At 48.4% G+C, this 11,506-nt stretch overlaps 1 protein-coding gene across 4 annotated transcripts in view; it reads right to left on the reverse strand.

Annotated features, from left to right (window-relative positions):
- The window catches only part of LOC144174784 (sodium-dependent dopamine transporter-like), a 126,514-nt gene extending 117,947 nt beyond the window's left edge, over positions 1-8,567 (reverse strand). For 2 of the 4 annotated variants that reach the window (XM_077703663.1, XM_077703662.1), the window contains exon 1: positions 8,303-8,567. In XM_077703663.1, coding sequence (XP_077559789.1) covers positions 8,303-8,552 — 250 coding nt within the window. In that variant the 5' untranslated portion in view covers positions 8,553-8,567. The remainder of the gene's footprint in view (positions 1-8,302) is intronic. The other 2 variants (XM_077703670.1, XM_077703665.1) reach the window with 2 other exon arrangements.
- Between the last annotated feature and the right edge of the window lie 2,939 nt (positions 8,568-11,506).

Below are 11,506 nucleotides of genomic sequence, written 5' to 3' on the forward strand. Positions count from 1 at the left end.
GACATCACCAGAACGTTAACTACCCCCCCCCCCCCCCAACCCATCTCTATACCGTACTGTTCACTGCTGTACATCCAGCGACATATACTTGCTTAACCCCACGTACGGTGGCATCAATCGTTCACTGACCAGGTGGTCATCGCGGTGAGAAAACACCTGTAGACTAACCCAAACTTTTCCGCGAACACAGTGCGTTTCCATTCGGCACCGAGAAGAATGGCGTCTTGCGGCTCCCGGACAAATATAAATACACACCAGGCAAGAGAGGCGTACGTAAAACCACATTTGGAAACGTCGTCTCCAATAGGGACACGGAGGCATCTGACAGCAGTTTCATATCGTCACGCCCCCCCCCCCCCCCCCCCCCCCCCCCGTCCCCCCTCCAACACTTCACGCAAGGACAACGAATATCTCAATGGCTTGTCCCGGAACGTGTTCTGATAGACCTCGGTAGCCTTGCGGCAATCCTGAGAACGTTGCGCCTGTCTTGAACGGCGCCAGCGGTCTACTTCCCCTTCCTAATACCGCGGGGACTAATTGCCTCCGACATTTTCGCGATTCATTGCCAGGTGCGATCTCAGCCGCGGATCCTCGCGACGTCGTTTTCGCAATCTCTCGGACGCGAACTGCTTTCGAGGAGACGCCGCTGCAACTCCTATACTGCAACCGCTTAGCGTGGTCTTTCCTTAACTTCTTAAACGTCTGGTGGGTGCTGTAAGTCGGCTCGCGATGACATTTCAGTCTGCTGTCGCTCTGCATGATGAAATGGGCGGTTGTCTCCACACTCCCTCCTGCCTAATGCGGCACTGACGGCTGCGTTGGGAAACGTGCAGGCCTTATGCTCATCTTCTTTCGACCACCCCTGCAATAATTCGCTGCCGCAGTGCATGATGGGATAAAATGGTTGGTCGGCACGATCTCACCAAACGCATTAGTACCAGCAGCGCTTAAAAGCAGCAGGTACACTGTCACATACGCTCCATGCGAATCACAGCATTCCTCTTAATTGCTCATTCAGCAGAGACCTCACAGATAAGTTCAGGCGAAAGGCGTCCACGCGGGGCAAATTTTTCCTGGCAAGAAAGTGGTGAGCAAATGTTTAGAAAAGAAGTTCAGAAAAAAAATTAAAAAACCGTTGCACTCTGCGAATGTGGACGATCATCAAAGTAGTATGGTATACACATAACATACATGTATGGCTACAGAATGTCAGTAGATTGATGCTTCTGATCATGTGGGCAGTGGTAGCAACTATGCCTTTGTGATTAAGGACACTTTAAAGTAACAGAGTTTTACCCTAGGAGACAAACATGAGGCCATCCGTATACCTTCCGTAGAAGCGCACCTACTGACAGCAGACGGGAATTCTGTAGAATTTGCAACTCCACTGTGAACTATTTATAACACTTAAATGAAACTCGGCGTAATCGTAGAGCCGTCCTTTCGGCCAATTGTTACATATTTTTGTTGAAAACGTTTTCATAAAAGAAGAGTTGCAGCCGTTCTTTACTGAGCATTGGCGATAAAGTTGGCTTTGCCGCAAGGCGTTTTTAACCTCGCAGAACAAAATTAATTTAACCCTACACATAAACAGCTTAGCTGTAAAACGTAGCGTATGCTACACTTATGCTCTCCTATCATGCGCACAGCTGTGCTGGTATGACTGGTATGACCCACAACGGGATTAGCGTTGAGGTAATGATGTATCTCGTATCTTCATAGGAAAGCCAGCTTTGAAGGCAGTAAACTGATTGCGGTAAATTTTTTGCTTCGGAAGTACAGGTTACTAATATATCAGGCACACAGTTTTTGTTGTGGCCGTTTCTCAATGTTGCGTGTACAGTGAAATCAGCTCCCTCTCCCCTCCCCCTCAAATTGTGACATTAAACACTTCATACACCAAAATACACACACCTGAGAAAACAGCAATCGTGATACAACTGTAGTGATAGCTTCAAAATTGTGGTCAACATCGTGTTCTGTGACAACAGTGTTGCTATTAGTATATGTCTATGGGGAATTCGCCAAGTGAGCAGTACTATTTCATTTCTTTTGAATTGGCAATGTATCTGCTTTCTTCGCTGCAAATACCGTCTAAATACGACAGTCGCGTGCCGCCGCTGCCGCGTAAATGCCAATCTTCTCTCCCCCTCCACCTGTCACGCTTTCCTCCCCCACCAACCGGCTTTCTAGTGCCACGATAAACATGGTGGAGGTTTGTTCCAGTCAATTCAATACTAGTGCACTCCACTGCTCGCGCGCAATCTACTGGAACCATTCATTACTGTGGGACTTCTTGGAATGCCCCCACGATGCACGAGCCGGGGGAAAAGTGCTTTTTTTTTTATTTTGGCTCAAAACACTATTTACAGCGTGTATTTTTCCCTTTGGTATCGCAAAAATTAAGCAGCCATGTATTTCTAATTAAAAGAACATTGCAAATTCCACATATGGGTTGATGTTTTGCCTCAAATGTACCTGCCATTTTCTTTTTGCTGAAAAATGTTGACAAGTATGAAAAGTGTTTTGAGATTTATGGTTTGGAAAAGTTTTGCCTATATAAACGTGTCGTTCAAGTATTCTTTTAACTTTTGGACGGAAAGCTGAGTCAGGGGACGGAAAGACAGACATACGGTGCCCAAGAAAGTCTATCGTCTTTAAAGCACGTCGTTGCCCGTTGCCTCATTTGCGTTTCCAGCCAGTAGAACAATGACTGGCTTTCACAACTTCCCGAACGGCGCTGCAACTTACGGAAGGAACGCGCGCCTGGGCGCGCGTGCAGTGCGAGTCAAAAAGAAAGAAAGGAAAACCGCGTGCCGATGCACGCGGACGTGCAGCAGCCCCGGGGACGCCGCCGTCAGTTGTCGGAAGGTCAGCGCCTCCTTAGCGACCAATCTACCCGCTGCCTGCACCCGCCAGATGGGGAAACTTGACACCGCACCGTCGCCGTCGTCGGAGCGGGCCCGAGCCCGCCAGCGAGGAGCGGACGTGACCCCGGCAACGGTTGCCGATGCTGCCCCCCGTCGCAAGCAACCTCCCTCGCCGTTATCCCGTAGGCCCTGGCGTGCACTCAGACAAGACGCGAAGCCATATACTCACGGCGCCAATTAACGACTCGCCTATCAACGGCCTGCAGGCAGTCAAATTATTTGGCGGGGAGCGTGCGCATATTTCTTCATCTCGAGGCCGCGAATGACAGCGCTGTAGGATCTTGAACCGACTACGCGGGACTTCTCTCGGCGTATTTATGAAGCTGCGGATAGAGGGATAGAGTACTCTACCAAATGCTTTGGAGCCATTAGCTCGCCCAAGGCAAGTGAAACCCAAGCTTATTAGTATTAGCAGCATTAAACGAAGCGGTTTTATTCCCTCCCCCCCCCCCCTTTTTTTTGGGGGGGGGGGGGGGGTTTCAAGCCGCTGAAAAGAAACATTCGGCGGTGAAACGGTGGAGTGGTTCGTCTGGCAAGAATGATGCATTTGATGGAAGAATCATCGAAGAACTATCGCAGCATCTATGGTTATTAGCGATTTGCTAGGCAACGTGCCTTGTGAGAACTGCACTGCTCGAAGCGGAAGAAGCGGCGCTCGCACTAGCCATAGGCCACACCCAAGCCAAGATCATTATCACAGACTCACAAGCGGCGTGTCAAAAGCATACAGCCAGAAGGATTTCGGAGAAAGCCCAACGGGTCCTGACCAAAAACCCTTCCTGAAAGAACAGTCAAGATAATTTGAAAGCCTTCCCACTCATCCCTTCGCGGTAATGCAGCGGCTCACGATCACGCCCGAGTACTTGGTCGCCGGGAACCGGAATAGGATGACGAGAGGGCCAGACGCTCACTCATACCACACAACGACATCACCGAACACTACGTGCTCACACGATGCACCTTCGCGCCACCGGCTGAAAAGTTAACAAAAGAACAGGAACTAGCCCTCCGAACTAACTCCAAACAAACACATTTATACACCCCAGGCGGCTACACATTATACACCCCACAATGTACTACCCCCCTGTGCAGGCCCTGCGACAGCCCAGCAACGCTCTACCATATACGTAGTTTGGGCATGCCAGTCAAACCCAGACCTTGCACCAATTCCTAATCCTGCATACGAGCAGTGGGAGAGTTGACATGCCAGCTCGGACCAGCAAGTAGATTTGGCTCGCTGATAGGGCGAAGACGGCAGGCCGCACCAACGGAGTCCTGGACTGAAGACCCCTCCCACTAAACAGCTCGATTTCACCGTTGGATAAAGTTTTTTTCCTCCACGTCCTTGAAAGAACTTTCTTTGGGTAATCGCTTTTAGTGAACTGGATTTGGGGCATCTGGGTACTCGCGGAAGGCGTTTAGTAGACGTGCCTTCGGATATGTGTTACTTTGAGGAAGCAAACCAAGAAGTGTTTTCTTAGAAAATGTAGATGTGTTGACAAAATTACGCTTTGGTTGCCCTTGCACAAGCTGTTCTTGGTTTACGTCCAGCGCAAGGACCAAAGTCCAGAGAGCGTGTGCATAATTGCAGTGGCCTGTTAACGAACAACGCTAAATGGCGAACACGCGCTATTGTTCGCAATTTGCAATTTTCAGCGTTTGTATTTCCCTGCTCGGCCAATCCTCACAAGAAAACGACGACAGCGATGACGATTTGTTCGCGTACGTAGGCCGTCTTTTCGGCCGGCGATTGGCACAGTTTTTGTGCCTGTCGTATTGGACCTTTCATACCTGCTTTGGTGGTTCCCAGCCTTTGCCAGAGGTTGGCAAGGAGGACCAGTGGTCCTCCTCCATTATGACCAGGAGTCCTCCCAACCACACCTCCATACACAACAAATTCATGCACAATTGTCACCTGAAATGGCAGTTTACTCAAGTAAAAGCGGTGTAGCACGGGTTGTTTGAGTGGTTCGTTTACCGATCGAACTGCAGAACCTGCACTAACTACTCGCTCTACCGCTGTTACCATGAACTGGTCATTAACTTCAGATGCTAAGAACTGGCCTGATTGTTGAATCAACGAATACTTTAGAAACTACCATCATTTGTTACATTGTTACATTACATTGTTACATTACAAAGTTACAATAAGCTGTTCTGCGACTTTTAGTGTCAAGGTTAAATCAGTCAAATCTTCCCTTGCCGTACATTCTTACGCAAGGGCTAGACTTGATGAGTAAGCCATCGGCGCAGTTACCGTTAAAATCTGAAGGGATAAAGGGGATGATTCCCCGCTCTGCACACTGCTTAGAACGCAGAACCCGAAAAAATAAACGTACCGGGTTAGATAACCCCTCGGAAGAAACGTATGCCAGCCCGCTTTATGCTGCGCAAACTTCGCCCCAGTACGCCGCAACCCGATCGCCAGGAGTTCCATTGCGAAGGCGCAAATCAGCCCGAATGTGATACGTCCTTCCAAACGCCGCTCCTCTACGCCTCATGCGCCAATGGACTGTATGGGTTTGCCTTTCATAGACGATAGACTTTGTCGGGCACCTTCCGCGACAATTTTCTGTCTGTCTGTCTGTCTGTCTGTATGTCTGTCTGTCCCTCTGTCCGTCTGTCTGTCTGTCTGTCCGTCCATCCGTCTGTCTGTCTGTCTGTCTGTCTGTCTGTCTGTCTGTGTGTCTGTCTGTCTGTGCCTCTGTCCGTCTGTCTGTCTGTCTGTCCGTCCGTCCGTCCGTCCGTCCGTCCGTCCGTCTGTCTGTCTGTCTGTCTGTCTGTCTGTCTGTCTGTCTGTCTGTCTGTCTGTCTGTCTGTCTGTCTGTCTGTCTGTCTGTCTGTCTGTCCATTAAGCCGGCCGAAAAAACTGGAACAATGCTTGAACACGATGTGTATAGGTACTACCGTACCAAATTACTGAAACTGTTGGGCATGGGCAATGCATGTCCACATCGTTCAGCCCAAAGGAAACCTCAGGCATACTTGAGGTTAAACGTAGGTATATAACCGAGAGTATCAGCGTTCTTTTAATCCTAAATATACATTGGGGTGTATTTTACGGTAGCAAATAAAAACTACGCGTTAAAAAACGTTTTGAAAGAGGTCGAGATGAAAGCGATAACCTCACAAAAGGATATCGGCTCATGCTGTTCCTAGCATAACAAAAAATAAACAAGACAAAGAAAACCCCGTGCTCTGTCTAAATAGATGACGGGATCAATGTGACCGCTAAAAAATTGAATTAAATTGAGCAAGCCTCCATAGCATTCATCATTGGAGTTGCGAGGGGAGAGGTGAAGAACACGAGGAGTAGGTGGAGAAGGAAAGAGAGTCGAGGGGCAAAAACGCCACAAGGCTATCGTCTTCCGACAAAATTTGCAGCGAAGCAAGAAGATACGCGACCTCTTTTTACCCTAGAAGTCGCAATTACATGGCGTTAAGCATGTGCGATTTGAAATAGAAAGGCACTGACTTATCTGCAGCCGTACAAGTTCCGGGTTTTTATTTCTTGCCTCGTCTGATCACGCGTGGGCCATAAAAATGATAAGGACAATTTTAAAGCAAGTCCTAATGCGTAGTAACTTTGCCAACAAGTTAAGCATCCTGTATACGCGGACGTAGTTTTATGGTCGCATATATACGCTGGCATGGCGCACCGTGGCACATTGACCTCCTTCCGGTTTAGTACCCTGCTGCTCTTGAAATTAATGTACCTATAGCGAATTGCCGCAACTCAGCAAGGCCGCAGCGGGGCACATAATTTGTTAATACCCATAGAACCAGGGACAGCGATTTTGCAGGCTCGCTTCCAGAAGACGGACTGCGCCGGGACGCCGCCTTGAAGGCGGCCCCGCGGCGTCGTTAAATGCCTTTCTCAACTTTACAGGAAATCGCGAGCTGGGTCTCTTCATTTGTATGGTGATTTCATCGCAGATTACGTGATCTGGAAACTGCACGGGGCACTATACTCTCGTCGGCGGAATTCTTCCACTCGCCGAGTCTTTCTTCATATTGTCGAGCTTGCACAGAGCCCTCTGAAGGGAGTAAAAACATGCTTTTTCCGCGAACAGCGCTTTACTCGCAGTTTCCGTTGCTTGCGTCGTTCGGACACTCACGACTCGAGCGAAGCTGGCGTTTCGGGTAGAACAATCTTAGCGTTAGAACAATAACACGCAGGAGTGCCAATTTGTCATGTCCATTAGTTGCACCAACAAAGACGTGCTCCAGCAAATAACGAAACTATAACGACGTGCTTATCGTCAGGACATACACAATGGCTAAACAGTTGAGTAAACAAAATTTTAAAAAGTTGCACGACTCAGACTCATCACGGTGCCGAATCATAGTACATAAGGTCCCATCTAACCGCTTTTATGCAAGGCACATCATTACCTCGCTATTTTTTCTACGCTAAGAAAACAAAACAAAACAAAACAAAAACACAGCAAAGGAATATGAGCTTAACTAGTCGCGGAGCATAACTAGCAAATCTTGGTCGTTCCGCAGTACATTTCAAGTGCAGAGACATTTGACAGAAAAGGAGTTTACGAAGATGTGTCATCGTGTTTGTGATGACCTGTAGAATAGGTCATTACCACCACCTAGAGAAAAAAAGAAAAAAAGAAGGCTGTCCCGGGAGGGAAAAATCTCTGCATTGAGCTTATAGATGTCCCATGTTTCATTGTAATGCGTCTGTAAAATAACATCACCACACAGCATCTACAAAACGCCCTCTGTTGAGCACAGAGTACAATGCACCGGGCGAGTGAGTGCGCGGAACGTGTCGGAATGACGCACCGTCAGGAGGCCGTAAACACCGTCGTGACGCAAGAGGGACGCGGCGATGCCCAGCTCCCTGGGACGACCCGCGCTGTAACCCGAGTGAGCGATCGGAGGCGGCAGAAATAAGACGCGCCTCGTGCATGAGCCCCTCGCAACGCGGTAGCGTTGAATGTCGCTGTTTCCGCCACGTAGCTTCAGCTGACTGCCGCTCCGCGTCTGGACGGCGTCGGTCCTCATGTCTCGCGCGTCAGTTCCACTACCCGACACGCGAAGAAACGTACGATAAATTCAGGCACCTGGAGCTGCTGCCATGCCATCAAGCATGCGTCTGAGTGAGCCCGACGTGTCTGTGTGAGTGAAGCTGTCTGTCATTTTGAGTGCGGCTTTCGAGGAGGGCCTGGCACGCGTGTGATAGACCACAACGACGAATCAAATCTTTTCCAAATTGCACACCGATGTCACTTGCGACTAGTCAAGATTAAAGTTTCGTATACTCAGCACGAAAAGACTTGGCTGACCAGCAACACAGTTTAGAGCTTTCAGCAAGCCAGCTGTAAAAGCGGAGGAGGACATGGGCTCGTACTCACTCATTCGCAGGGTAGGCGACGGGTGGTACCGGTCATGTTTGTAAGATATCCTATCGCGCACCGTGCTTACTTCGTCGCTCCCGCGGTTTCGGCGGCACTGGGCGGTGCGGTACGGTGCTCGGCGGCCGGTTCGGCACGAGGCGGGAGCCACACTGGCGTCACCGAGCCGCTCGCCATGTTTGCCCGCAATTGCCGAAGGAGGCTCCGCCTCCCGGCAGCGCCCTCCTCGGCGGCGCGTAGTCGAAGGCATCCGGTTACGCGTCGACGCCGCCGCCACCACCACCGGCCGTCGCTCGCGGCCGACGCAGAGACCATTCTCACGCCAGACGGGGAGAGTAACGGGATGTCGTGCGAAGAGCGACGCTCGCCGGAGTACCTCTAGCACGAGGTGTGGATAAGAAGCCGTCGTCGGATGCCACACCCTACTCTTTGTTCAAATCTCGGGCAGGGGGGCCGAGGCAGGCCGGGAAGGGTTGGTTTAGAGTAGCACGAAGTTGCAGTGACTAGACTGCTGCGTGCCTGTAGAATTTAATAGCGCGGCGGACCCGCAGGAACGCACCATGCTACCAGATTATATTCCTAAACTATAGCTATACGAGCCGACGGGCTTCTGTTGTCAGTGCCAGACTGTGGTTTTTTTTTCTCTATTTGATTAGTGTGTTTGCACATTTTATTAGCAACACGTGTGCGTCTCCATGCTGCTGAAATCTTCAAATGCTTTCAATGTGTGGCGCGATGTGAAATAAATGCTGCATACTTTATTTTCAGTTTTGATTCCATACCAAGTAGATAGCTGATTGTTTTTACATTAAAAAAGCTGTCCATTGTTGGCAACTGCATTAATTTCAATGTAAAAAATTCTGCTATATCCATTGATGTATTCCGTATATTTTTCAGTGTGGACTTATTTAACGGCCGCTGTATCCTAAAGTATAGAAATACATACGAGGTGGCGAGTTAATCTCTTGTCCCTGAATGCAGATAGGATGCAAGTAAACTTAAGTTATCTGCTAATCGGTTTATTATTGCGGTTTAATTTTTTGGTCCCTAGGGATACTTCATTCGACACCAAGCTTATAACAAACTATTTCAAAAATTGAAACCTGCATCAGTAAAGTATGCTCAACTAAAATTAATTTAAACATGACCAGGAGAATTATTTTTGCGCTGGTCCCGCATGTACTGGGAAACGGACGCGAAATATAATTACTTAGCTGTAATAAAAATATCTGCTTCCTTAACTTTGCGAAAATGGATGTCTATATAGGCTGTTGTAAAACGAATACGCCTTCGTTAGAGCATTGGAAAGGAAGAACCATCGCTTTGGGCCTAAACAAAACTGCAACGTTATCTGTATACGGTGTGGCTTGTTGATTAGGGCCGTTCTAGGCTGCAAGCTTAAAGTTGTCCAAGAAAAAACGAAACAGTAGTCCTTCTTGTGTATCAAAGTCAAGATTAAAGAAGACGGCGGAGAATACTGGCGCCCCTCGTTCGCGTCTCCGCCGCGCAAAGTGTTTATGCATGAAAGCGTAGATGTCTGTTTGGAGTTGCCGTGGGTGATGTACACTGTGTAGATTGGAGCTCCGTCGTTCGTGTTTACGCCGCAGACATCCGCACAGTCGGTCAAGCATCAAAGCAAAAATGGCCGCGGATCTCCTCCTTTCGTTGCAATTAAATGTCAACGAAAGACGATAGTCGACAGGCGCCCTTCTCAAGTAAATGATTCCCAATTCTCTTTCCCGCTCACCTCTCATGCTGTTCCTCTCCCGTCTCGTTCCTCTCAAGATAAATATGCTAGAGATTTGCTCTAGTCAATTTAAATTTGCCGCGTTCCACTGCGCAAAGTCGGATGCCTCGATGCCAGCGCTGCCGTACGGCGGAGACGCGCTTGAGTTGAGTCACCCTACTACAATGTTTATAGTACCACGTTGCCCTACTCCACGCCCATTCCAAGCGGAACGCGGAACCTATGTAGTGGAACTTTTGACTGCTGTTGCCGCTTGATTTTTTTAAATGACGCCAGGAGCTATAGTAGCGCGGGCAGCAGCAGGCGACCGTTTTCTGCAGTTGATGTAGTATTCCATTTGTTACCGCAAAAACCAAGCATCCATGGATTTTTTTAGTAAAGGAACACTGCAAATATCACTTAAGGATTTTATGCCTTATGTTTGCGTAATGTCTTATTCATGTTCAACAGTGTTGGAAAGTATGAACATTGGCACCGGACTTAGAAATTTTGGTTTGGCTGTGGGTATATAAGACAATTGCGCAACATCTGTTCCACTTTGGCCGACTGGATGAATCGAGTCACAGACCTTCGCGCTCTATTAGTTTAGTAGCAACCGGCGCTGCACTTGTTTAATTGTTTCTGGTTGTTAAGTTGTATCATTGATACCAGGATTTTTTTATAATAAATTTATCCTTTCAAGACAGACAGACAGATAGACCAAAATTTATGTGTTTAAGAAAGTCTATCGTCTTAAAAAATGTGCCCTATGGCAAAACAAACGCTCTCAAAAAATGTGCGAGGGATGTGCTGGTCGCATTGTATGAGGTTTGGCACTTGCACGAAACGAAAATCCCGGCAGAACCATTGGCCGATACATCCTATATGCGGGATGGCCTAACCTTTGGCTATAAAGTAGCACTGTACGAGCTATGGGAAATGCTGTGACTAGAGTGCCGCTGGACGGTGCTATAAGTATTGCGCTAAAGTGACGTCCAGTGGCGTTGATCAAGAAAGCGCCGCGTCTGGCACTATATACTCGCTCTCCGTAACCTAACGTTTTCCATAACGTTAAACTCAGCAATGGCTGTAACAATGGCTGTAGCACCCACTCAGGGATATTCCTTTTCGCACGAGCTCCAATACTCACACAGAGTTGCACACAGCAGCACGAACCCGCGTAGGTCACACAATGTTACGCTCTCACTGATGTGTATTGCACAACATTTTCACCGGGATTTCCAGTTTTTTTCCGTAGGAAGTAACACCATTAGAAAATGATGGCCCGAATCCGCTATTCGAAGCCCGTAACCTAAAAAAAGTAGAACGATAGAAGACTCCGGAGCCACGTTGAATGTGTACGAAGTCCGTCCGTTCCAGGGTAGACCCATAATTTTTCGTACCAGCCTTTAATCCACCCCTGGGTGTATGAAGACGACTCTTCAAAGCTAAAGAGAAAGACTAAGAAAAAATTAAAG

The sequence above is a fragment of the Haemaphysalis longicornis genome, unplaced genomic scaffold, assembly GCF_048455015.1.
Source record: "Haemaphysalis longicornis isolate Haplotype H1 unplaced genomic scaffold, Haemaphysalis longicornis Haplotype H1 scaffold_3, whole genome shotgun sequence".
In the NCBI taxonomy this organism is placed as follows: domain Eukaryota; kingdom Metazoa; phylum Arthropoda; class Arachnida; order Ixodida; family Ixodidae; genus Haemaphysalis; species Haemaphysalis longicornis.